The sequence below is a fragment of the Strix uralensis genome, chromosome 1, assembly GCF_047716275.1.
Source record: "Strix uralensis isolate ZFMK-TIS-50842 chromosome 1, bStrUra1, whole genome shotgun sequence".
NCBI classification, from domain to species: Eukaryota; Metazoa; Chordata; class Aves; order Strigiformes; family Strigidae; genus Strix; species Strix uralensis.
In genome coordinates, this window is record NC_133972.1 from 25,895,790 (window position 1) to 25,923,613 (window position 27,824).

The following is a 27,824-nucleotide window of genomic DNA, read 5'->3' on the forward strand; positions in this document are numbered from 1 at the left end:
ATTTTTATGGAATTTAAACCGTTTATGTCTTACCCTAGCAAACATGTTATCTCTGTAAACTGAGAGAAAAGCATCTACATGCTTGCCTGTTTGCTTCTTCTGAGACTTCTAGCAAGAGTTGTGAAAATGATGGCGATTTGACCCATTTTTTTTCCCAACTCTAAAGCAACACTTAGAAAAACAAGTAACAGGTAGGCCTCTTGGAAAAGATAAGACCACCACGTCCCCCAAAAAAGGCATGTCTCACCCCTAGCCGGACTTACTTTTCTTGGATGCGAGGTGCTTCCTTCAGGGCTGGGGCTGCCTAGGGAGCAAGCGGCACTCTGCACACAGCAGCAGCAGCTCCCTGCCCCACAGCAACACCTCGCAGCAGTAACCGGCACAAAGGCAGACGACGGCCGCTTCACCTCACTTCATCGGAGCGGCCCCGCCTGCAGAGCCGGGGCCGGGACTTGCACTGCGGACCCTCCAAACGAAAGGAACTTGCTCCCCTCACTCACGGCTTCCCTCTCCTCTCCCGGGGCGGCTGATAAGCCCCCGAAGGGACGGCGGGAGTCTCGCCCCCCTCCCTCCATGGCCTCCGCTGTGGGGAGGCGGGCGGCGCGCGCCACGCCTTCAGAGGGAGCGGCTGAGGGCGAAGCGCTCGCGCACGGGACCCCACGGCGGCTGCCGCCTCCGCGCGCGCGCTGCCGCGGGCCCCGCCCCCCGACCTCCCAACATCCGGGTTCCTGTCAGCCGCCGCGGCGCCGCCGCCCGCTCCGCGTCTCGGGGAGGCGGCGGGGCAGGGAGGAGGCAGCGAAGATGGCGGCGGTGGCGGCGGGGAGAGCCGGTTCTTTCGGCTCCTCGTCGTCTGGGCTCGGTTCGTCTGCCGCGACGGCCACGACCAACAATAACAACGCGGAGCTGCGGGCAGGCGGCGATGAGGACGATGGGCAGAATCTCTGGTAACCGCCCGCCCCGCCCCGCGGCCGGGGACCCGGGCGCGCACGGATCGTTACCGCCCTCGCAGCGATTCCTTGCCCTGCGGGGGAGGCGAAGGGGTGGGGGGCAGCGCCGGTTAATCCCCCCTCCTGGCGTTCAGTCCCTCTCAGTGAGCTAAGGCGGGGGGGCTCCTCCCCTTGGCGGTGGCAACTCCTGCCCTGCCCCCCCGTCGCCCATGCCTTCCCCCCACACGGGAGGTGGCGAGGATGGGGGGCCGGGAGGAAGCGGGACACACGGACACACACACACACGCGCACCCCCCCCGCCGCCTCCCTCTCCTCCTAAGCGTTGTCGTCTCTCCGCGCCAGGTCCTGCATCCTCAGTGAAGTGTCCACGCGGTCCCGCTCTAAGCTGCCTTCGGGGAAGAGCGTCCTCCTGCTGGGTGAGACAAGCATCCGGATCCCCTCCCCTCCCCTGCCCTGCCGCCTTCAGCCTCGATCCTTAACCCTCCCCGGGGCCTCTGGGGCTCCTCTTGTTTAGTGCCCCGGGGGGGGAGGGGGGTGTGATGGTGGCAAGGTGCTGGTGGCAAGATGCTGTCTTAACTCTCTAGTTTCTTCCCTTGCATGTTTTTCCTTCATTTTGGATATCTAGTATCCAGAGATGCTTTAGATACCCTCCTCATCGTAGGTACCTCGCTATAATACCCTTACTGTCCTTCCCCCACCCTAGTTCCTTCGGTGGAGGTGGCTCGGACGGGGGTGGGGGGGGGGGTGTCTTTCTCCCCCGATGAGTGTTGACTTCGGGGTGCATGCGGGTCCTTCAGCCTTTTCCGAAACCTCCCCTGTCGGTGCTTGCTGGTCCTTATGGTGCGTCCTACAAACACAAAAAATCGCTTCCGTGGCCCGAACGGTATCAATGCCGGCTGGTGCCTGTCGGCCGGAGGGCGGGGTAGGCGGGATGGGCGTGCTGGCTATGTCCTGCCCACACGCACCCAGCTTGTCAGCACCAATATCATCAGCAAGTTGGGCAGCAGCAGCGGCATCGCTTACTGCTGCTGGCTTTCCTTGTGTTAACTGTGATCTCCACCCAGTGTGTTAGTCCAGCCTGGCGTTTGGCAAGGATTAGTAGTTTCAGAATGGGACTTTGGTAGGGCGATAATGAGATATTATTCAGTGTTGAGGGAAAGAAAAAAAATTGCCTGTCAAGCAAAATTAAAAACTTAATGGGGGAGGGGAAGAAATGGATGCTCTCAGTTGTGTGTGTATATATGTATATTATTGCTATTAGTGGGGTTTTTTTGGCTGAAAGACTATTAAATACTATTAGCAGTAGACGAGTTAATGAATCCGAGTGGATGGATTTGTTAACTAGCTGCTTCTTCCCTCCTTTGCCAACCTCCCTGACCCCAGAAAGAACTGTGTGTTAGTATTTGGTAACATGGTTAAAACCCAGTGAAAATATTCATGTGGACTCTGCGCATTCCATGATTCTGTGTAGTCTTATGGGTGGTGCTCTCTTGAGGTTTTTCAAGTTAGGTTTTTTCCTCCATAATCTGAAAGCAATCACTGTGACCCTTTTCTTCCTGTTTTGATAAGCTGAGCAGTGACTTAAAACTGACTATGAAGGAGAATACTGTGCAAGGATGATGGAATGGTCTGCCCTTTAATTTGTTGCTTTTTATGTTATGTCATTAAGTAGGATATTGAGATCGGAAGTTCTATTGATATTAAAGAAAGGAAAGATTTCATAATAATTGACAGCTTTTTATGTGATATTTTGAAACTAAATTGGATGATTGTCCTTGTTGAAGTTGGAAGATTCTTCTTCAAGCTGTGATCCTTGTCAAGAAGATTGCGCTCTTGTTTTTCCTCCCTCTTCGTAGTCAGGCAGTCCTTAGTACGCAATAACTGGAGGCTGTGCTTCCTTCAGAACTAGAAAGGGCACCGAAAAATGTTTCCAAATGTTCATTTAGTTTGTGATGTTTAATCTGTTGTATAGAAATTTTCTTTTTATCTGTTTTATGTAGAGTTTATAGAATGACTTAATGTAACACTTTTTTGGTTTTTAACTGATGCATTTTTTAAAAAGATGTGCAGATTTGTAGAAGAAATTCTAGTTCTTTCTTAGGAATTGTGTTCTCTAGAATGCCGTGGTCCAAGGAAAAAAAAAGCTTGACATATATTTAGGAAACAGAGCATCAGATCTGAGGGCTGGCCAATGAGGACCATGGCCATGTTCTTTGTGAGAATACCTAGTCCATGTATTACACTTTGCTCGTCACTTGCAAGCCATGATGCTGCTCCTGAAGCACACTGGCACAGGAAAAGGAGAGGTCTTCTGTATTGTGCATTGGACAGATTCAGTATGTGAAGTTCTGTCTCTTCAGGTTATTGAGCTGTGTGTTTGAAATTTCCCTGTTACCTCACATTTCCTCTGTTTTTAAGCTTTGTTCCTCTAAATAGTTTTGTACCAGCTTTTATTGTTATTACAGATCACTTCTAGCCATGACTATTTTCAGTTTTATCATTCCTTGATAAAAGGTAAAGCTGACCAGGGTTTCACATTTGGTAGGCAAATGTTTGCAGGATAAACAGTTACATTAGTCAAAACTTTGAAGCTGAAACATGATATATAGTGACAAATGAATGCTTGTTCTCAAAACAAACTGCATTAAAAAAAAAATCCCCTACGTCTCCAACTCGCCCTCCCAAAAAAACCCCACAGAAGAAACAACCAGAAAAACCCACCATTTAGTGTTGTTTTGTTTGCTAGGACAAGTTCTCTAATTTGCCTACAGCATTTATATTTTTCAAATACTGCATATACTTGTATGCCTAGTTGTTCTGGGAACCTGGCTATGTCTAGCTTGCTAATTCTGCTATTTCAGTATTTATTTTTAGCCATGTTAACATCTCATTTTTAAGAACCTGGAAAGCAATTCAAGACATCATAGAAATAACTGAAGGAAACTGGAATGCCAAATGTTAATCTCTAGATATGGCACATAGTTTTGTGAAGTGAATATGTAATATGTAATACTGGTAATTCTCTGCTCAAAATCTGCCCCCCCCCCCCCCCCCCCCCAATTAATTAACTTACAGTTTTATTCCTCCAAACTGTTTCACTTACATTTTTTCAGTTTCTGTGAAAACTTTAAACTTTGATCAGCACCACATGTAGCATAAAAGCATTTTTCCATTCTTGTATGAACAAATAATAAAAATGTAAGCTATCCTTAACTTTTATGTAAGGCAAGTATGCTCTGATTCCTAGGCAGTTCTGTCATAGTGATCATAGCTAGAAGATGTCCCTGCTTTCTTAAAGAAATGGGGTGCTCTCAGTGACATTCCAGATAGCCAAAGTAGTGTGTTTTTGTTGTTGTTGCTGGGGTTTATTTTCTTTCTTTCTCCTGGACTGTCTTCTGCTCACTTGTGTAATAAAGGCAGCTGGTCAGAGGAGATGCTTTTTGTTGAGTGTGATGAGAAAACTGATGCTTATAACTGGGAGCTCTGTTGTTCATTCACTTCCTGATATAATTGTATGTGAACCAGCAAGTAGAATAGAGGGAACAGCTAAGAAGTCACCATTGCGGGTTATGGATGGAATCCATAGTGCTATAGAATGCATGAAGGCTTGGATTTAGAGACCCAAACTAATAATTTATCCAATAAACTGCAGTATGCATGCAAGTATAAATGTTCAAAGTCATTCCAGGATGCACAAGAAAACAGGTTCTCAGCTTGCAAATGAACTGAAGAGTTGCTTTCGATCTGGCTTTGTATTTCATACCTTCCTCTGTCTCTGAAGCACAGTAGATTCTTTGCCTGCAATTCTAATGATGTCAAGCCATCCAGTGATGCATTGTACACCTGATTCCAAGTGTCTGTATTGCACCCTTATGCTGAATCACTAGCATTTTGGTTTTCTTTATGCATTTTACCCCACTTCATGATTGTGGTGGTTTGACCTTGGCTAAATTCCAGGTACCCACCAAGTCGCTCTATCAGTTTCCCCTCCCCCCCTTTTTTTTTTCTCAACAGGGCAAAAAGGGGGAAAGAAAATACAATGGAGAAAAAAAAAAAAAACAACAACCCTTGTGGGTAAAACAAAAGCAGTTTTAATGTAAGCAAAGCAAAAGAAAAGCAAGGTCTGCGCACAGAAGCAAAAAGAAAACGGATTTATTCTCTACTTCCCATTAACAGGCAATGTTGGGCCTTCTCAGGAAGCAGGGCTCCGATATGTATAGCGGTTGCCTCGGAGGACCAAGGGTCACACAAACACACACACACTCCACTTCCTCCTTTTTCACAGCTTTATACTCAAGCAGACGTCATATGGTCTGGAATATCCCTTTGGTCAGTTGGGGTCAGCTGTCCTGGTTGTGTCCCCTCCCAGGATCTTATCCACCCCGTCCCACTGCGGGGGGGAAAATGTTGGCAAGAGCCTTGGTCGTGTGTAAGCACTACTCAGCAGTAGCCACAACACCAGTGTGCTATCAACACCCTGCCAGCTCCCAACATAAAACACAGCACCATGAGGGCTGCTATAGGGGAAAATCAATTCCAGCTCAGCCAGACCCAGTATAATGATAAAGGCTTTGAGTTTAGTGGCCAGTGAGTTTTCAACTGCCTTGTGGCCGCATTTTCTCTTTACCCCAGACATCTCGCTTTTCAGGGTCAGGCCTGTTGGTTTGAATCTTTGAGTTCTGCTCCTGTCCACTGGCTGTCAGGATGCTTGAGAAGTTTCCATAGTCTACAGCTAATTTACAGGTATGCTTTTCTGTGTGTACATGTATTGGGAATGGCTGTATTGTACAAGATGGTGCATCTTGACGAGCAGTTTTAGCTTGCTACTTTCTGTTAGTGGACCCATGGAATATACTGAACTTCAGAATTAAGTTCTGATACAGCAAATTGTCATGAGAGTATACAAAATAGATATAAAATCTGCTTACATAAATGTGTTCTCAACACTATAAAAATTACTTTTCCACTTTATTTCTTCATGTTCAAATAGTTGAAAGTTTCACTGTGATCACTTTGTCATTACAGCTGATTTGTCATTACTGCTTGTTGATACCGTCCATATTGTTCATCTCAAATGTTTCTTAATTCTCTAGTACAGCTGAAGTTACGTCAGATATCTTCTTTTCCTCCTCTTCTTGCAGCTTTTTCACCTTCTACAGGCAATGAAAGCCTTCCAAGCATAGCCAAGTTTTGTTTCAGTCAGCAGTTATATTTCTAAAGTGTCGATTGTTTTGACGGGGTATTGACCTAGATAAAATCCTAATTGCTTGTTTTGCAGCTACATTTTTTTAGAACTAAGTAGTACTTCTCCGTAGGGTTCTTCCTGCTATAATACCTCTCCAAAAAGCCAGAATTACATGGATGCTGTGTAGTAAAACTTACTTAGAACAGCACGGGAAGTTCTGAAATTCTTGAATTGCATGTATTTTAATTTGTCTCTGCTTTGCTAGAGGTGCTGCTGATTATGGGATTTATCTCTGAAGTAGCTCTGAAGGTGAGGAACAGCAAAAGGAATTGTGCTTCTCTGTTCTCCAGGCAGGTTAGTGGCAGGAGTACCAATAAAGATACCCCTTTGATAGTAATATGGGATAATTCTATTTTGGTAGTGAACCTGGGTAAAATACACTAGATGACTTACTGCTGTTTTAAAGGAGAAGGCGTGTATTAGAGATGTATGCTCTTCACATTCACTAGAGAATTCTCTGCAGTATTTAGCTTTCTCTGACTGTGGGTTTCTCCAAGCATAAGTAACACTGTTACTGCTGCAGCTGTTTCCACCATCACACTGTGTATTAGTGTGGTGCAGGACTTGACAAAAGCCATGGTGGAACAGTTGTCTACGATCTGCTTTCTATCATGTTGTAACACAGAAGTGCAATTGAGGTGCTCATCAGAAAACTTACTTAATTTTTCAGTGCCACAAAGATACCAAGTGAATCATATGGGAGGGGAAGGACTTATCTGGTGGAGTAAAACAAACTTAGAAGGGAAGTTTTTTGTCCAATGAGTAAATCGTATTTAAAGGCAAGTTATTTGAAGACTTTATATGACCTACTTATTGTGAACTTCCACGTTGTTTTGAGGCCTTGTAGAGAAGGATCTCATCAGCATAATTAATTTTGTTCTTCAGTTCTCTGAAAGCAAACTAAATTTGGCTTACTCTGATTATTTTGGTCTTGTTCTGCGAAAGGCGTTCTTCAATTAGTATAGTATGTGTAAACAAGTCTCTTTCACTAATATGCAGCTGTAGAAAAGGCAGTTATTAGCTTGTGAGAAGTATTTTATCTTGAAAATAGCTAGAGTACACATGCGCTTGGTTCTGGTAGGAAGATGACTGTTGTGTCTCCACTCCACTGTATTAGGATTCAGACATTCCACATGGTGTGGAATAGAGATTGCTCTGTGATTCTGGGAAGGCATCTTTGCCGTGTTTGATAACTCAGGTTTGGGTTTGATGACTTTCTTCTATCACATTTAAGTGAGGTGGGTTTTTTCTATCAATAAAAATATTCGGTATTTTATATTAGAAATATTAGATGTTGTGAATTGTTCTACCCAGAAGCCGTCTTTTGTTTTGTAAAAAGTGTAAAGCTAGTTCACAAAAATATGCCTTTTGGGGAGGGTGGAAGGGGTTAATTAGGACCATTATCTCTAGTTTTGCTTGGCCTTGCTTGAATGTATTTTTTAGAGATGAGTTGTATAATTCCCATATCCAGCTGAATTTTCATTGATGGTTTTAAAGAACAAACCAAAAAATTCCATCAAGGAACCAGTAGGATTATAGATTGCACACAATTAAGTGCATCCAGGGCTTTTCAAAGAGCTGTTGTAAAAAAATCAGAGCCCCGGATGGAAGGGGGACAGACCAACGATAGTGATGACACAAAAGAAACATTCACCTCTTGCTTCTTTGCCTTGCCATATTTTAAAACAAACTTGACACTTTACAGTAGAGAAACAATTTAAATAAAAAGTTAAAACTCAAGTCTGTCCTGGGGATAACATACTGATTGCTCTTCCGTGTACAGACTTCTGTGAGAAGTAAGAAATGTCTTGTTTTAAGACAAGTGAAAATCTACTTCTAAACTGAAATGTGAAAATGGCATGAGTAGTAAATGTTCTTCATTTTAAAATGTTTAATTGAAAGTTTAGAGAAGCTCTGCAATAGGGAGCCTAAGTTCTCTCTAATGTGATAGTTTATGGTTGAACAGTTAAAGTAGCGCTTCATAGGTACGTGCCTGCTTGTCCGCATTCACGGAAGGCGATTCATTCACCTCGTTGCCCATTCCTCCCATCTATGGGTGACCGCTCTGCTAAATTCTGTATTGTAGCTGAACATTTCATGATCCTCCATTTTCTGCTCAGTAAACATACTTTTTTGCCTGGAGTAGTGAGAAGGGAGGAGGCTGGGCAGGGTTTTGAATTATGGCTTCCTAGATCTTTGAGGGCAGCAACAAGGAGGAGGTCATCAAACTCTGTGTGGTAGCCAGAGTAGCACCTTGGACAGAGAAGCTTTGAGGAGCACAACCCCAAACTTGAGCTCATCAGAGGAGTGAGGCGTAGCAGCGTGGGATAAAAATGAAACGGCTTTTGTTTAGTTGAGTATAAGACTTTCCATTTTGTTAACAAGATGGTGAAATACAGTGTGTAAGCAGACTGGTTTGGCTTTGTTTCAACTGCTTCCTAGGCTGACTTTTCTGCAAAATTAAATCTGTTGTCTCTCTTTTACTTGCGCTCAGCTTTGGTGTATAGCACTGCTTGCTAGAAGCATCACTTCTGTTTCCTCACTGTAATATTAATGTGTAAGTGCAGTTGTGCAGTTTGACGTAATGAAGAATTTTACTCTGGAAAAGAATGACCTTTTATGTTACTTGCAAAAGAAGGATGCAAAATCTTAAATTTGCAACAATCTAGTTGATTTTTATTTTGCCTTGCAAATCTATATTGAGAATTGCATGTCAGAAGCATTTTGCTCTGTGAGCTTACATACAGAAGTCAATTGTTGATCTGCTTATCACACAATTAGAAATAAAGAAGCAGCTAAAGGATTTTCTGTCTCGACATTTTGGAGGGAGGAGAAGGATGATGACTCTCTTCAAAGGTACATAAGGCTCTGTTTTATATATTGCTTCAGTAGCATTTAAAAATCCCAAACAAAACTGTTTCATAATATTAATATGCAATGATGTTTCAGTCTGAGGAATGTGAAATTTCCCTTTTGTCTGAAACTAAGCAGCATTACTTTTTCATATACTTCAGAGATACCCAGAGACAACAAAAAAGATAAATATGCTGAAGTGTCTTAGGGTTTGTAATTTCAAATGCCATATAATGTGTGTGTATATATGAATTCTTATTGAGAAATTATTTTTCTTTAAAAAGCATATATACTTTTATTTGTGTCTCTGGTAGTACTTAATGCTAATTGCATCACTATGCTGTACATTATCCATCAAATCTAACATAGCTAATAGACTTTCATTTCCTCACAAATATTTCCCCTCTCCTCTGGTGGAGAGAAGCTTCTATACATCCTAAAGGTGTTACAGCAAAATGTTTGAGTTTTGAAAAGTCTTAAAAGCTGGCATTGCGTACATTTAGAATGAATTTGCTAATGAGATTGGTAATTATTCAGGAGTTTTAAATAAGCACTGGTTTAGGATTGGTTTATATTTTGATATTCTTGCTGAAGAGTAACTACAGAGCAAAATTATACTGCTGCTTTTTCTCAGCATAACTCGATATATTCAGTGTTGACTTTTCAGGTGGTTTATATTGAAGACACTAGGTTGGAAAAAATAATAACAAGGATACAGATACATTTGCAGCTGTCACAATTTTAAAAGGTATACGCAACATACTAAAAATAGAAAGTAGAGGTAGATGGAACCTCAAGTCTTGGCATGTTCTCTTGGCCAAGGCAGTCATCTTTACCTAACTTGTTTATGATGAATTGTGTGGGCAAAAAGGAGGAAGTCCTTATGTCATATACAATGGTCCTGGTTTTACTTTCTGACAGCTTTTCCCATAACGCTGACTCTAATTTGGCTTAAATCTGTTGAGAACTCTGGATCTCCTATGGAATAGGGCATGTTTGGCTAGGCAGCTATCTTGCACCCTTGCAAGGGAGTTGTCCTATTTGTAGACTAGTTGGTTTATGCATTGCTAACTGGGAAGTGGTGGAGTCCCCATCCCTGGAGGTGTTTAAGAGTAGGGTTGACATAGTGCTGAGGGATATGGTGTAGTTGGGAACTGTCAATGTTAGGTTAATGGTTGGACTAGGTGATCTTCAAGGTCTTTTCCAACCTAGATGATTCTGTGATTCTGTGAACTTGTCAGTATTGCTTCTAACCCTTTTCTCCACAGATCTTTAGGTTTATCTTATATCATCTGCAAACCGTACTATTCTCTTCATTTACCTGGGTAATTAATGAAAGTAGTATCAATCCCTTCAAAATTCACTGATGCATCATTCTGGCTTTCTAGTGAATGATAAGCATTGCTCTCTAAATGCAGTAACTTTTATGATACAGTTATGTATGTCAGTGATCCACCTACCTGATCTTGGTGTTTTGAAATGGATGGATATTTGCTAAGGAGAAGGGAGTAGAGAATCTTCTTCACAGAACAGATTAAGTAATTCTGTGATGGAAGGTTGGAATGACTACTGTGTGCGCGTATGTGTCCAAAGGTACTAACTTTACATCAAATCAACTTGTCTTATGCTGTATCAGTAACATTTCTTTTTGTGTGGGATCTGAACATAATTACTGGAAAAGGAGGAGGGAAAATAACATTCCAGCTCTTTGACATAAGATATTAACTGTACTGAACTTCTGTTTACTTCAGGCGTTTGGAAATACGGGAGTGGGTAGGAAATCACACAACACAGCCATGATAAGTAAGGGGCTTGTGGGACATATGTTTCAAGTTTGCCTATATTGTTTAGCATTAGCACTTTCAAACAATAAAGTCGCATAGAGTAGCATTTGTATGTTTCAGTTCAGACTGCTTAATTGTATCTTTCATCATATTTAAAACTTTTCATAACAGATGTTTCTTAGACTTAAGTTGCAGCCACTTTTGTTAAGAACTGGCAGATGTACTTTGCAGAAGATGCTAAACTTTCCCAGTGCAAACACATTGTAATCTTTATTGCCACCTATGTGAAACAAAGTAGTACATAAGAGAATTTAGCTAGAAGTCAATTGTTCTGAGAAACTAAGAAAGCTGTTAAGTGCAACTCCTCTTTAAAAGGAATAACAAATTTTGTTTTGTCTTAACTCTTGGGCCTTCTGCTGGCACAAGTTAATTGAAGCTGCCTGTTCAAAAAGGTAAAATAACAGAATGAATCATACAAAAATTGTTGGCAAAAGTAATAGCAACTTCAGCAGCATAACATGTCAGTGCAGCAGCTCTTAATAAAGTCTCCCAGTTATTTGTAGATGACAAATTTAAGAAGCTTGAAGTACTTGGGTGAGGGCAGAGGAGGAATTGTAATTCATCTCTGGTGACAAAGCTTGAACTCTTCACTTCTTGGGCAGAATTTTTACTTAAAAGAATATTCTCACAAGAAGAGAAAGAAATAGAAAATAGCTGTGCTTTCCAATCTTTATTTAAAACTAGCTATAATTGTTTTCTTAGGTGCGCCTTGATTTAATATAGTTAAGGAACTAGCGAACAAACTCTTAAATGTTGAACAAGTTAAACTGATACAACTTCATTTTTCACTTCTCTATACTTAACCAGGTTTTAAACTTCAGTTTTGGTCTTATTTTCTCTCTCTCTTTTTTTTTTTTTTTTCTTTCCCCTTTAAAAATGCCTTTTCATTCCATTGAGTAAAATCCCATGGGCTACATAAACAGTCTCTACATAGAGTAAGAGCCTGTTTCAGATAGGCTGGTTAGTGGCATAATTGCATTTGTCAATAATTAGAAATAAGATTTGAAGCTGAGGTATACACTCTGAACAGATGAATGAGTTGGGCAAAGCCAGCTATATTTCAAAACTTTAATGAGCTCAGTCACCCTGTTAGTATATGGTTTCCTTCTTGCCTGTGTGAGCCAACACAGGCAGGATGCAAGAACAACCACAAAACCATGGATGAAATGCGAAGAGCAAATTTATGCTCGTTAACTCGTGATCTGGGGGATCTCCGCAGCAACACCCAGGTAGAGGTATGCAAGCGGGGACACAGGCACTGCGGAGCTTGGTCTTTGCTAGCCAGAAAGAGAAGAAAAAAGATCTCAGGCCTGCTTCTTTTGCCTGTGTATGTCCAGGATTTTCGCAGGCGTGCTTTTCTGCTGTGCTTTGATCTCTCCCACAGCAGGGCAGGAATCTCAAGATGTTCAATAGGGTACCTCTGAGTCTATCACAGGCCTGTGTTATCTAAGCGCAGACATTCTACCCGTCAAGCACACAGAGCTAAGCAACAATTAGTGAGATAGATGTGTTTTTTGGAACCCCAGCTGCAAGTCACTTGAACATGTTTACAATCTTCCTTGCCAGTCTTCCGCTGTATTCCCACATTGCCCCAGGTGGTTTTTATTATGTAACTGTGATTAAAGATTGAGTGCTATCTAACTTCTGTCTCTCCAGGTGAAGATGGAGCAGGTAAAACTAGCTTAATAGGAAAAATTCAAGGAATAGAGGAGTACAAAAAAGGAAGAGGAATGGAGTATTTGTATTTAAATGTGCATGATGAAGATCGAGATGGTAAGTTTATATTTCTAATAATATCTTAAACCAGTTTGAAAGCAATGGTTCAGTAGTGTGATATTTGGAATGACAGTGGGATGTTTTTCTTTATAATTTGCAGGAGTCCAGTTTAGGCCATGAGTGAATTGTATCATGAGGAAGTTTCTCAGTGTGATTTCTTTAGTAGATACCACGAATAACCACCTAAGTGATAGAGGAGGAGAGGAACCAGTCAAAAGAAAAGGCTGAAAAGAAAAGAACAGGGAAGCAGTCTTAGCTGTAATATTCTGAATGGATGTGCATTCCTCAGGCCTAGAGGAAAAGGTGCCTAGGCTCTTATCTTGCATCTCAATTATTGTAGCAAGTATTTATCTTTTTGAACATACAGAGAAATCTTTGTATTGGTGGTATCGGAATCTGCAAGACTACACATCATGTATTGTGCACAATGTGCACAATGCTAAAGGAAATACTAAAAACAAACAAACAATAACAAAAAAAAGCCAAGCCACCAACCCCAAAATTTGGAGGAAGGAGAAATAAAGTAGAAGCTGTGTTTCAGTTGGCTTGAGTTGGCTTATGGCTAGAAGGTAAAAAAGATTTTTAAGGTCCAGACCCCAAATACCTGCAGTTATGGAATGGGTAATTGATGCTTATCTATGGGGAAACAAGGGCCGGAGTATGACCAGGCACTGTAGAGGTGCACTGAATTATCTAGAAGCAATACTTAAAGGGAGTGGGGTGTGAGTAAGGACATACTGGGAACTGTGGGGAAAAATGGGAACTCTTGTTTATACTATAAGAACAAATATAGATAGGAGAACCAGAAGAAGTTGGCCCCTTTTTTCTGAAATCACTTGCTTTCCTGACTTCCATGTCTGGCTGTTGGTCTCAAAGATGACTTAACCAGGGTTAAGACGATTAAGGGTTTGATCTAAATATCTTCCTCAAAATTTCTGTAACAAGTAATAAAAACTTATTTGAAGGCAAAAATTATATTAAGCTATCTAATTTTGAATCAGCAGGTCTTAATTTACTGCAGAAGTGTCTCAGCTTATTGGAGTGTATGGTGTTTTGGGGGGAAAAAAGCAGTGGGATGGTCTGTTTGTATGGTGATTGTCCTTTTACAAATCTGAAGAATAACTTTCTTGTCTCTTAAGTCCATCTAAATCATCAAAAACTTGCAGTTCTGCTCCAGTTTTCTGAAGGGCCAAGGTACATTATGTACTTTAAGAGTTATATAGGCATATCACACTGGAGTTTTGAAGGGGAGGTGGCAGTCCTTGAGAGCTGAGCAGACCAAGGGCTGAGAACAGATCCCTGAATTCACCCAATTCCCCCCTTTCTAAGTAGTATCTTGAAGGAAATGTTTTCCCTCTCTAAAATGGTGAACATTAATTTTGAAAATGTTGAATGCTATCTCTGGATTCTCACTTTCAGATAATGTATTTAAGATCTTCAGTTATCAGCCATTAAACATCAGGGTTCAGAAGAGGAGGGGGGTCTCCACAAGCTGCAGTTTGCTGTGCTGTTATGTATGTTCAACTGTCTTGATAAAACATGTCAACTGCTTTCTTCCTTGTATTTTACATGCCTAAAGAAGATTTAATAGCCATTAAGTAGTGGACTGTTTCAAGTAAGTCTCATAAAATGTTCTTCATTTTTTTTTTTTGTAGACCAAACAAGATGTAATGTATGGATTTTGGATGGTGACCTGTATCACAAAGGTCTTCTTAAATTTGCGATAGAGGCAAGCTCTCTAAAGGACACTCTAATTATGTTGGTAGTAGATATGTCTAGGCCTTGGACTGCACTGGATTCTTTACAAAAATGGGCAAGTGTTGTAAGAGAACATATTGACAAGTTAAAAATTCCTCCCGAAGAAATGAAAGAAATGGAACAAAAGTGTGAGTATGCTGCGAATAGGCCGGAATCCATTTAAATCAAATATGCTTAATGCTTTCTGCACCATTTAATTTCTCCATTGCAGTCTTTTTCATTCTTTGGAAATGTTACTTAAAAGTTACCAAGTTAGTTATCAAGCAAGTCAGGCTTCAAATAAGTCTCAGGTAGCTATATGAACAATACCAGTACTTCTTTCTAATAGAAGTACATTAATTTAGGAAAAAAAAAAAAAGCTTTCAGAATGAACACAGCTGAATTTACAATCTTGCTTCTTACAGATTTTTCTAGATAAGATTCTTTCTGCAAGTGAAAAAACTTCTTAGTTTTCAATTTTTTATTTATTTTATTTTAAATGCAAATCACTGCATCAGCTTCTTAACTGTTCCTGTAATTAGTTAGTCTAGAGAATCTGGTACCTGTTCTCTGCCTACCAAAAATGTAAATGTTGAGAGGATTCATGACCACATGGTAATGCCTGGGCCCTTTATACTTGAAGAGTTTTATCATAATTATTATTGATACTAAAGCAGGTATATGTTTGTTTTGGCATGTATATGATATAGATCTGTCAGCGTCTTGTCTTTTTAAACGTACGGAGCACAAAGATTTTTTGCAGGATTCCTTAAACTATCTGACTGAACTCACAAACATCCTAGCTCTGTATTTCTTCTGGGTAGCCACTGTATTTCCCTTGGGGTACTAAGACATGAGTCTTTCCCGTTCGTCTCTCAGTGAATTACTACAAGGAAGAGCATTTGAGAAAGCTGTGTGTTAAGATCAAATAGCGTGATTAAACTTAAGCAGCTGACTGCCAGATTGCTGAATAGCTTTTTTGGAAATGCAGGTGGTAGCTGTGCTGTGATAAAGTAGCCCATAAGGTGACAGTTGTAGATACTCTGGAATTTGGCGGAGGGGGTTGTTTTGTTTATTCTTTTGAGAGAGATTCTTTTAAGGGAAGTACCATCCTTGACAATCGTATCTTCCACAACAAGAACTTGTTTAGGAGGGAGGAGCTGAGCTCTTTTGGATGTGGTGTTTGATTTGGTTTTCGGGGGCTGATGTGTGTTTATTAAACACTCACACTCCCACACACACACACCCCAACAGTTTCAGGATAGGATACTGCTGGATGAAAGTAGTAAGGATGCAATAGCTCTGTTAACAAAAATGTGTACCTAATAGTTTTGCTTCTTTACTGAGTGAACAGAATAGTAAAACTCTACAACTCTACAAAATTCAGAAAATGTAAGTGATGAAGTGAGTCAAGAAAAATAGCTACTCATTAAAAGTTTTGTCTGCTCTCTTGTTCATTTATCATCTGGTCTAATTCTTACAGATATTGATGGTCTGTGTGTTGAGTATAATAGAAGCCCTAGACCCAGTCCAGATATGACTGGAAGCTGCTGTTGTTTTGAACCTCCTGTGATGTGGCTTCATGCCTTGCTAGGCAGGCAGCAGCTTGACACTGCCAAAGGAGGAGGGAGGAATCTTGCTTGCCTGACTTTTGGCTGTGTGCTCCTATTTTACTCTTGTCAGGCTCAGTGCTCCTGAAAAGCTCCTGTGAGCTGATTTAACTCGCTAATAGGACTTAAATCTACTGAGGGTTTGTGTGTGTAGTTTTCTGGAGGTGTGCTGCTGTGCTTGTCTTCCAGTTCTAGCAACTTAACTCCACTCAGACCCTGTGAGGACTCAACCTGGTATGGGAAGTCATTAGGGAATACGTAGCAGCAGTTGCTGAAGGGTTGGAATAGTTCTTCCTGTTACTGAATTCATCTGTGTCTAATGAAGCCTTTTGGCCTGGTCACTTTAAATGTGTCTCTAAGGAAGACCTGAGGTTGTATTCCACAGTCTTTGAACTGTGATACATTAAATCAATCCTCCTTTTTACTGTTTTCTGTATTTGTAGAAAAATTAGTATGTTGTGATCATAAAACAGGAATTTTAGGAATCCACTGGAGGACTTCTAGCACTGGAATAGTGTGATTTTTATTTTAGCATGCAATTATCCCAGAACAGACAGGATGATGCATAGGAAGGATTACCTTGAATGGCTGACATGTCTTGGTGAGAACTCTGGGTTTAAAACACAGTCAGTTTGGGAGGCTCTTGGAAGCTGTCAGACCAGACTGAAGTAGCAACATTCCCTGGATAAGAGCCTGAGTTGACTGTTCAAATAGAGATGATAATCTGTGCATGTACTTTTTGTTATTGTGAACTCCAAGATCTGTAGAAAAGTTGAATAATCTTGGCCTAATACATACTTTTTTCTCTAGGGTATTGAAATAAGTCTTGCTCTGATAATATTTTTCTAGGTATAAACTCAGAGGGCTTCAATCAGTTTTGTGAAGGTAGGGCTGGATTAACATAAATCAGGACAAAGCAGTGAGAATGTACGGGAGTAGTTAGCTGCTAGTGTGCATGATTCAGCTAAATTGTCTTGCTGCCTGATTTTTTGGCTGAATCCGGGATGTGTTACTCATGGAAAGGTAATCCGTGGGTTTTGGTAGAATCCTGTTTCTGCTGTGTGAAACAGGTCATGTGAGACGAAAGGTACAGACTTTTTATGCCTAATATTGCATCCCTGACTGTAGGAATAGTAAGTGACTGTGTAATTAGAGGCTTGTGTGTGTGCATCAGAACCTGACAAGAGAGTTACACTTAAAACATACCTTTTTTTCAAATTCTTGTTAAGGTCTGACTTACCCTCCTTGCTAAATTTTATAGTATCTGATCTATTGTAAAAGCATAGCAAATATTTAATATGCTATTAACTAATTATAAAGCTAGTTAATAACTACTGCTTGTGTACTCTATTCTCTTTGCTTATTGCTATTGTAGATTCACTGTACAGAGAGAGAGAAGTGTGGACAAAGGGTTTTTAGGTAAAACCTGGTATACGGGAGCAGCTAAGCAATACGTGTGAGGCTTAATTCTGTTTATTCTAACAAACTGTTCTATTAATTTTGCCACGAAGAATGCAGGGAAACTTGTGTCCTTTAGGAGACATATCAAGCAATAATAGTTAATAGCAACTGCCTAGTGGTTCCACAATGATAAAATAAAAATGGGTTAATGCCGTCCTTATGGACAGTTTCATCTGATCATGTTCTGGCTGCTGATAAAGCAGATCTCAAACTTACTAGTTCTCTCTTGTGCTGCATAGAGCAAAAAAAATAGTCAGCACTTGGTGCATGCTCAAATTTTTCAACATAAAGAAGCAGAAGTACTATACAATCAACAGTGCTAAAGATCATTCGCAGTGGAAATCATTGTTGAAATAATAAAGTAGCTGATCTTTTAATATAACTTTTTTTACTTTCAGTGGTAAGAGACTTCCAGGAATATATAGAACCAGGCGAGGATTTTCCAGCTTCTCCACAGAGAAGAAATACTTCATTACAGGAAGACAAAGATGACAGTGTGATTTTACCCCTGGGTGCAGATACACTAACATGTAACTTAGGCATTCCAGTAGTAGTAGTTTGTACAAAGGTTTGTTTCACATTTTAGGTTTTTTGCATATTTTATTTAAGCAACTCTGTGAATTGTGGATTTGGGGTGGGAAGCACGTGGTTCTTAAGTAATTCTGAATACCTTGCATAAGAAATCTTTAAAGATGTTTAATGTTGAAGGTTGGTTATCTTCTGGAAGCCAACCAGAAGTTGGCTAATTCCCAAGTTATTTTGGGATTTGCTTTTCCTTTAGTTCTACCAGTTTTCTAGGAATTGAGGAATACCTCAGACCTGGGTTTGCTCACAGAAGTGAGCTAGTCTGTAAGCAACTAGAATTCCCCTGCATCTCCACAGTCATCCTTATTCCACAAATAGCATTTTGGTAGGTTTTTTATTATTTCTGATCTTTTTCCTGAAGATGAATATCTTTGAGGGATCTAGTTAGTAAAGTGTTGCTCTACTAACTTTCCTCAGTTCTTAAGGTGTTTCTGTGATCTGTTTTGGTTTGTTAGATATGTAGCCATATTCTTAGTCTAAAGAAAAAAATGGTGTGCTTCTCCTGTGGCTGTGTTTTGTTGGTTTCTTTTTTTTTTTTTTTTCCCCCCGGCTCTTCAGTTCACATTGGCATTAAGCATACTGCATCTGCAGCATCTGCTGGCCCACAGTGAAAGAATAAACCTTTTGATGCATATGCTGTTCCTTCTCTGGAAGGCTAATCCTCTCATTTGAAAAGCACCTTTTTTTCTCACCTGCTGGCACTCTATTATTCCTCTCTCTCCCCCACCCCCACCCTTTTTTTTTTTTTTTCTGCTTCCATATTTCTTGCTTTTGCCTCCATTTGGAAAAGGGCTAGTTAGTAACTGGATAAAAAACCACTATGTCCTGTAATACCACAGTGTGTAAAAAATACATCGGGCAGAAAATGGTGGTGTCATTCAGTGGGTCAGTCTTCAACAGAGACTTTGAGTTATTGCATTGGAAAGGGAGAGGGGGAGTGAATGAAAAATGGCAATCCCTTTAACTCCTATGGTAGTGCTAACCACAGTACATGCACATCAAGTTATATAAAGAAAAAAATAATGGTTCAATTATGCTTCTAAACTATCTTAGCAGGTTTTTGTTTTTCTCTGCACTACCTGCCCCACTCCATCCCTCTTGCCCAGTTGTGAACTGGATGTGTAGCAGCACTACTGTTTCAATGGATAACTGAAAGTGGTGTATTAATTTTGTGTTTATTTTGACAGTGTGATGCCATCAGCATTCTGGAAAAAGAGCATGACTACAGAGATGAACACTTCGACTTCATTCAGTCACATATCAGACGGTTTTGCTTACAATGTATCCTTTAACACATCATAAAGATGATAATGACTCAGTTAAATCTTTGCCTTAATTATGACCAGTTCAAAAGAATATTTGCATCTGTACCAAAGTAGTATGCAGCTCCTTTACTGTAGCTGGCAGTCTGCTTCAAGCTACCCCTATGACAACGCTGAGTTAAACATTTCTGGGTTTTTTTGTTCACTTTTTTTAGCTGCAAGAGTCTAGAATGTCCATGTCCCCTTACCATGAATTTCTTTACTTGCTTTCAGTTCCATTTTTAGGAGTCGCTTCGCAAATCAGCGTGTCTTAGCTGACAAGTTCCCTAAAATAGTAAGATCATTCATGTATGATCTTGGTTCAGATGCACATAAAGCATGTATTCTTCTTGATGCAAATATGCAGTCTTTTCAGTGTTCAGTAATTCCAGAGGATGAGGTGATGAGGTAAAGAAGGAAGGAAGTGTGAATTGGTGTAGGAAGGATCCACTGGCTTCTCTTGTGTTGGTACAGAGACAATGCACATAAGCTGTCACTGTACTATTCTTTTTAAAACTTTTTTTTTTAAAAAAGAAGTGTATTAAATACTGTTTATTATTGTTTAGTCACCTAGATGTGCTGAGATCTAGATTTTAGATGTCAATACTATGCCTACATTGTCTTGTCATCATTTGTGGTGTGGTGAAGTTTTAAATACTGTTCAAGAGACAGCAGTTAACAGCTGGAAAAATTAGTTCAAGAACTTGAGACCTCAGTTGAGTACCAAGATGGCACTCCCTTCGGAAAGCTTCTGAGACCTAATTTTTCAAATGGAATTATGGGTAATTATAGAAAATCTTGTGGATGGAGGAAGAATACAAAAGATTAATAGAAATTAGTCTCTGTGATTGTATATGCCATGTGCAACTTGAAATTCTAGTCTAAGCCACTGCATAGGAATCAGATCCCATTATGTAACTTTCTTCTAGAATTTGTATTGCATGCATGTAGAAATAAATGAGGGGGTTTGGCATTTTTATAATCCCAAAGTAAAAATTACTCAAATCTTCCCTGGCTGCTTTCATTAATCCTGTGCATAACCTGTGTTAATTTGATACTGAACCATGCTAGAATACTAAGCACTCTCCTGGTCTTCTAGTAACATACACAACACAGCTTGCTTGTTTGCCTTCATTTTGTTCAAAAGCAAATCACTGTCTAATGTAAGAACTTTTGCTCCCCTAATTTAAAAACCCAAGCAGGAAAGTGAAAGACCTTTGGTCTTTTTGAAACTACTAGTGTTAATGTTGTAGTGTCTGTGTTGCAGGATGGGATAATGACAAGATAGAAGGATATGGCATGACAATTCTTGTTCGCTAAAGCAGAAGGCAGTTTTGAAGGCATCATAGTGAAACTGTTGATATTGTAGGCTTTGAAAGTGAGAAGAGCCTGTACTTTAAAAGCAATAGCTGAGTTGGTCTAAAACAAATGCAGAAAAAGATTTAAGTTACTAAATAGCTTATTTCAAAAATGAAGTGTTGGAACTTGTTTGACATTTGATTTTTGTATTCCCCCTCTAAATTCTACAAAGTAGATAACTTTAAACTAACAAAAAAGCGTCACTTTAGTATCTCTTACTAGCCACTAAACTGAGTTTTCTTTAACAAGTTTATTCAGATGGGGCAGCACTTATTTACACTTCAGTAAAGGAGAACAAAAACATTGATTTAGTGTATAAATATATAGTCCAGAAGCTGTATGGATTTCCTTTCAATGTTCCAGCTGTTGTTGTGGAAAAAGATGCAGTATTTATGTAAGTTACCTGCATTATTATGTGTATGTGACTACAAAATGTATTTGTGCAAGGCCCTAAACAGCATTTAGAGCCTTTTTTGTTTATGCTTTTTAAAGTTCCATTTAATATTCTCATGAGTTAGTTTGGTGAGTGCCAGTGGATTAAGATTACAAATACTCACTGCCCCAAAGATAAATGTTAAAGCCAGAGATTTTGCTCTTCTCTGTTATGACAAACCAATCTCTATCTAGTTGTACTAATCAATAACTAGCTTGTCCAGCAGAACGGAAGCTGTGACAACTTTCCTGGCTTTCAGTTCTCTGCATTTCAGGATTGCATACAAGAACAACATGAAGTAACAGTAGAATTTAAAGCTAAATAATCCTTTATCTAGTCCTGCAGGTTGGGATAATGACAAGAAGATAGGAATATTGCACGAGAATTTTCAGACACTAAAAGCAGAAGACAGTTTTGAAGATATCATAACAAAACCACCAGTCAGAAAGGTAAACTGTGATGTTTTGGCATTCAACTTCTTATCTATTTATTTACCTGTCAGTTTTTTGACTGTTTCTCTTTCTTTGAGATTTTGCTTCCAGTTTATCATAAGAGTGTGATAAACTGTGTGGGGTTTTTTCTTTTGCCTTTTTATTTTGTTATTAAAGTTCTTCTTCAGTTACCAAAAAATCATTATGTGTTTTTTGTTCTGTGTAGCTCTTCTCCAGTGTACACCAGGTTTCTTCTGTTGCTGTTACACTGTTCAAGACTACAAATATACCTGTTTTGCTTTAACATATATTTGGTATTGAAAAGTTTAAGTGTTAGTTAACTGTTGGTCAGGTTGAGTTAGTATTTTTTAAGAACACTCCATTTTGCTCTGAGTTGCTTGTAGCTTCACAATGCTACTGGAATATTTAAAATAAGAAAGCTTGAGACAGTATAAAATGAAAAATAAACATGTGAAGACAGGTTCTACATACATATTTTCTCTCTCATACTATTTAACAAAAGGCTTTGACAGAACTACCTGAAAACACGTGAGATTGCTGAACAAAATGCCAGCAGCAGTGGACCCCATGTGTACAGAAGTTACTGAAAGCAAATATTTTTATGGCTTTTTCTAACAAAGCGAAGAATTTGGGACTGATCATATTTCCCAGCGTGAATTATTTTAGCTGAGAAAACTAATACTATGTCCTTCCTGCAATCTTTAGGGAAAAAATCAAGACACATAGTAGTGTGTCAAGCAAGTGTTCAAAGAAAATGTAATTGTCAAATTTTTTTTGCATGCTTATAAACTTTAGGCCTGGATTATAAACTTTTATATTGATATTTGCCATGCATGTTTTGGCAAAGTTTTTGTGGTCAGCTTATTTGGAGGGAGAGCGCTTGTGATTTGATGCCTAGAACTGGGATCTGAGATGTCTTTGTCCAGTTCATACACCAGTCTAATGCAGCACAGGTGAAGTCACTTTTGCCATAGTTATCTATAAAATAATACCAAGGTGGGGCCTTGATAAGTTAACAGAGATGTGAGCATGCTGCAAAGTGTGTGCATCTGTAAATGTTTCTTACTGATCCTGAGACCCCTGGATGTGCCTTGTAACTATTTACTCTTTTACTGAACACTTCAATGAACTTTTTAATGGGTTTTTCTACAAGTACATCTAGAGACTTATGCCTGCCAGGTCAAAGGAGTTAATGATACTTCTATTTCACTTCTAATCAACTTAGCTTAAATGGAATCATGAGGTAGCGGTCTTAAATATAGAAAATGTGGTCTGCAGTCAACATGGTATTTTACATATTTACTTCATTATTGAAAACCTTGGTCATATTCACCAGGAGGTATAAAAGGAAATGCATTTCTTTCTTTTAGTCAAAATGATGTTAATGTTTTTGTATTGCAGTTTGTTCACGAAAAAGAAATTGTAGCAGAAGATGACCAAGTGTTTCTTATGAAGCAGCAGGTAATTTTTCTGCCTATAAAACAAGGAGGCAGTGTTTCATTTAACAACATTCTGAATACAAATTTGCGTTTGTATTCTTAGTCACTGTAATATCTAACACTACATGGGTTTGTTTGTTTTTTTGCAGTCACAGTTGGCAAAACAACCACCTACTGCTGCAGGCCGGCCAGTGGTTAGTAATAAAAATTTTAAATATCATCACATGAAAATGATTCAGTTTCATATATTTAGAGGGTTGCTTGTTTTAATTGCACTATCAAATATTCTTTGATCTAATTTTTTAAACTACATAGCATTTAAAGTCTACATCGTATACTGCTCTAAAATTATGACAGTTCTTCACAGCTAGTCACGACAACTTGTATTGACAGCAAGGGCTAAATATCACAGCTTTACTTTGCATATGTTAGAACGCATCTAAGCAGTTAGTCGACTCCCCTTTCTGTCCCAATAGTGTGCCAGGGAGCAAACTCTTGTCTGAGTTGTCTTGACGAGTTATGTATCCTAAATTTGGCACTATCTCTCTAGGAATATTAAGAATCTGGTATAAAATTATGGTCAAATGAAAACTATGACATAATTGACATTTAAAATACAAGTAAAATACCTAAAAAGTAACACAAGTTTAATGGGGAGCATGTGATCTTATAAAGGTAGCTTTACCTCTTCAGATGAACTGCAAATGTGACTTGTTATCCTTGGATAATGCTTTTTCTCCTGGGCTGCGTTTAGTCCTTTAAACAGTACTGGTGATATGTGTTGTCTTTACAAGAAATTTGGTGTAGTTCCTCTGTGATCTAATCAATGCAGTTTGCATTACGGTCAGAGGCACTACCCTGTAGCAGATGGATTTTCAAGTTTCTCATTGGGATAAAAGAAAAGCTTCACTAGTACTTTAATTGCAATAAAGTTAATATTTTTAAGAATGTTACACAAGTGTGAAAAAACTGGTACACATTCAGCAGAATCTAATCCTGTGTAATTTCAGTTGCATGGGATACTATATTATTTTAAAAAATAAAAATATTAGGAACTGTGAGAAATAAAAAAAATGCTTCATTTCATGTATTCTTACACTTCTGTAGAAGACTGACCAGTTCAGCTTTGGAATTTTTTTTTTTTTTTTTTTCTCACAGGATGCCTCTCCAAGAGTTCCTGGTGGATCTCCTAGGACACCAAATAGATCCGTAACATCAAATGTTGCCAGTGTTACACCTATTCCAACTGGGTCTAAGAAAATTGATCCCAATATGAAAGGTACCTTTTCTTATGAGGGCACAAATGCACTTGGGGAAGTAAAATAGATGCTTTGCCTGCTTTTTTTAAATATGCATATTTAGATTGATTAACACACTAAGTATTTACTTAGAAAATCTGTTTTGTTTTGTGGGGTTTTTTTTCTCTCTCCTCTTGTAGCTGGAGCTACTAGTGAAGGAGTCCTGGCTAACTTCTTCAATAGTCTCCTGAGCAAGAAAACTGGTTCTCCTGGGGGCCCTGGTGGTGTTGGTGGCAGTCCAGGAGGAGGTGGCACTGGAGGTGCTGGCAGCAACTTACCACCATCAGCAAAAAAGTCAGGTATGATTAAGGGTAAAAGATCAACTAAATTGTGAGTGGTGGATCATTCCTATTAGCATAGTTTATCAGAAGTATGAACACTGTTATATTTAACTGAATGTTTTATTGGATATGGTTTTTGCTTTTGTTTTCACAGCAGTTCAGTATTGCCTTTTTATGGCTCTCAGAGCAAAGAAAAACTCTTCATGTAGCTGTTTAAGCATGAATTGTGTCCACATGAGTTATTTTTTTCTTTTGCTCCCCACCATCCCAATAAAATGGCTTATGCTATAAACCCCTTTGAATATTATTCAGATATACTGGGACTCAATTTCAGGTTTCAAGGAATTACCATAAATACAAGTAAGTTTGGCTTAGATGTGGCCTCTTCATCTTCCTCGGTATTTGCTGTTTTGTGTTTAGTGTTACCTATGAGACTCGCTCTTCAAATCTGAAAATTGACTGTTAAAACAGTAGATTGGGATTTGAGAATTGCTTCCTCCTCAGCAGTTATGGGAAATTCCTCTGTTTGTTAGCTGGAATGTTGGCTGCTTTGATACAGTATTAGTTTCATTAAATATTTGAAGAGCAGCATAGTACATCTGGCAAACATTAGCTTTGTGGATAGTTCCTGTTAATTTGCATCTTCAGGAAGGATGCTGGGACACTGCTAAAACTACAAGTATGTCAGAATTTTCCTGTACAGCCTGAGATACTATGCCCACTTCTCATGGCATTAGACTCTAATAGTCTGTACTGCTTTTTCCCATATTGTCTTTGCTATTCTTGTGCTAGAACATGGCAGGATAGAAACCTAGACTGGGGAGTAGGAGTTAAGAGTAAGATGGTGGGGGGAAAAATGGTGTGTTTTAAGCTCCTATGGGGTCTAAAGGTGATTGCACAAATGTTTGTGCCATTCCAGGTTAGGGAGGAGATAAGTGGGTGAGGAAAGGGACTGGCCATCTGCAGGTCTATGTGCACCCATGAGCAGCAGTGTCGGGTTTATGCTGACCAAGTATGTAGAACTGACTTCACTGGTCTGTGGTGAAACCCCCAATTTCCATTCAGAATTATTTAAAATACATATGATGCAGAAAATTGTATAGAAGTATTCATAACTGCTAGCCTTAATAGACCTTTCTGTATTTTATACTTTACATTAACTCTTCATATACTGGCAATTAATATATAATTATGGAAGTTTCTTTAACAAATTGTAAATACAGAAGGATGTGACTTTCTCTCTACTGTTTCCTTTCTGCTTCTTTTGGGTTTTGGCCTTATGCCTTTACTCTGCACCCAGAGTGTGCAGAAACAATTTTTAGGATTAGTCTGATTTGAGAATTAAAGATATCCAAAACTGTTTCATAAACATGACTGAATGGTATGCATTTATTTTGTAGGTCAGAAGCCAGTTTTAACAGATGTTCAGGCAGAATTGGACAGAATTTCACGAAAACCTGAAATGGTCTCTCCTACAACACCTACATCTCCCACAGAAGGTGAAGCATCTTGAAGACACCAAATAAAACCCATTGTTCAGTTTTTCTGGGATAATTCAAACTTGCCTCTGCCTCTTCCTTCAGTGACTGGAACTAAAGAACTGAAATATCTTTCAGAACACAAAGAGTTGATGTCTGTCTTTCTTTCATATGTGTTGCCCAGCTTTACAAAAGGGAGCTGTACAGATGGAAAACAGTTATCACATCATGTAGGAGTACTGTTCACAGTGCAAGAATAGTAAATTAATTTTTTTCTGGGTTTTGTTGAAAAGTCCGTGTAATTCTGTAAAATTGCAAGTATGTCCACTTAAGTGATAGGGGTTGCTTAGAGCAGGAAAACTGATACACACCACAGGCACTTAATTTATATCGATTTCCCAACCTGTTAGGCAAGTTTAATACTATCTTAAATAGATTAACCTCTACAGGAGAGAACAACTACTAGTTTTTGAAAGAGAAAATTAATTGCACAAAGCTGTAACAACAACAACGATTTCCAGTTATACTTGAACACTTCATTTGGAGTATGGTTAAAAAGAAATCTCTTTGATCTCCACTGAGATTTATACTCATTCAAAAACCCATGCAAAAATTCATTCCACATATAAGACTAAATTAGTGGCCAGTTTTTTGGGGTTTTCTCTTTGATTAATTTCAGACACCAAATAAAAGATGTATAAAGAAAAAGCAGAGGTTAAATGTACAGATTATCAGTATCCAGATTTGTCTATATATATATGGCTCAGCCTTAATGTCCCCCACTATGTTTCCCACATTAGTTATGGTTTAAAATTGGTCATCAAAACTGTAATCAGTTAATAAAGTATTCTCTGCATTCAAATTTGAATAACTTTCATTGAAGCCATGGTGTTCTCGTTTGTTTACACTTAAATCTAAGGATGTGGTGTAAAACATCTTAAAACATGCTTTTTATATTTTACCTCTCAGCAAATAGTATCGCTGGTAGATATTTAAACTTCCTTAAAACATTGTTTCTGGAAGGAAATGGGCAAGTCTGCAGTGTTTGTTCCTAGGAGTAAAACTATCTTACCGACTTGGGTGGTTTCTGCTGTGATATGTTTCAAAAGCACACTCGTTACACTGAGGATCCTGCTGATGACTCCGGTGTATTGTCTGAGTAGTTGACCTAGGCTAGGACTTTACTTAAGCTTTCAATACACAAATGTTGAGCATCACTTTACTGATTTGCATGAAGTTTGTGGTTGCATCCTACTGATAGCCACAGAAGAGGAAGGCGTAAAAAGTATATCCTGATCAAATGATTGCCAAGAAAAATTGTTAATGAGTTCAGGTTTTCTAGTTTTTTTCATCAACATCTTATGTTACTTTCTCCAATTACTGAGAAAATGTAAACACTTAAGAGGAGGGGGTAAATCCTCTTTATTTTGAACATGGTGGTACTCTTCAATTCCTGCCTTACGTGCTGGTTTGAGGGGATTACCTCTGTATTTTTTAAATACCTAAATCTACATAAGAACAACATTTTGTTGCGCATTGAACTTTGTGAAGTTAAGCATACTTGTTAAAATTGACTCAGAGTATTGAATTGTGGACTGTCAAGTTTCAGTAGAGATTCTTAACTGTGGATCAATTGTTCAAGCTGGAGTCCTTAAAATTTTGCTTATGGCAGTGATTCAGTAAAGGTGGCAAATTAGAAAATGCGTGACCTGCTGATGAACAACT

At 39.2% G+C, this 27,824-nt stretch overlaps 1 protein-coding gene across 2 annotated transcripts; it reads left to right on the plus strand.

The window, feature by feature from the left end:
- The first annotated feature begins 730 nt into the window (after positions 1-730).
- On the plus strand, positions 731-26,974 carry DYNC1LI1 (dynein cytoplasmic 1 light intermediate chain 1). 2 transcript variants are annotated; one of them, XM_074860679.1, is made up of 13 exons: positions 731-944; positions 1,290-1,363; positions 12,546-12,662; positions 14,321-14,551; positions 17,872-18,041; positions 19,246-19,339; positions 20,977-21,112; positions 21,489-21,600; positions 23,005-23,064; positions 23,192-23,236; positions 24,201-24,321; positions 24,481-24,639; positions 26,022-26,974. In XM_074860679.1, the coding sequence occupies exons 1-13, from the start codon at positions 802-804 to the stop codon at positions 26,132-26,134; spliced, it is 1,575 nt and encodes a 524-aa protein (XP_074716780.1). In that variant the 5' UTR covers positions 731-801; the 3' UTR covers positions 26,135-26,974. The 2 variants fall into 2 exon arrangements, with proteins under 2 accessions (XP_074716780.1, XP_074716789.1); XM_074860688.1 differs by lacking the exon at positions 17,872-18,041 and having other exon boundaries at positions 14,321-14,394.
- The last annotated feature ends 850 nt before the right edge of the window (positions 26,975-27,824 follow it).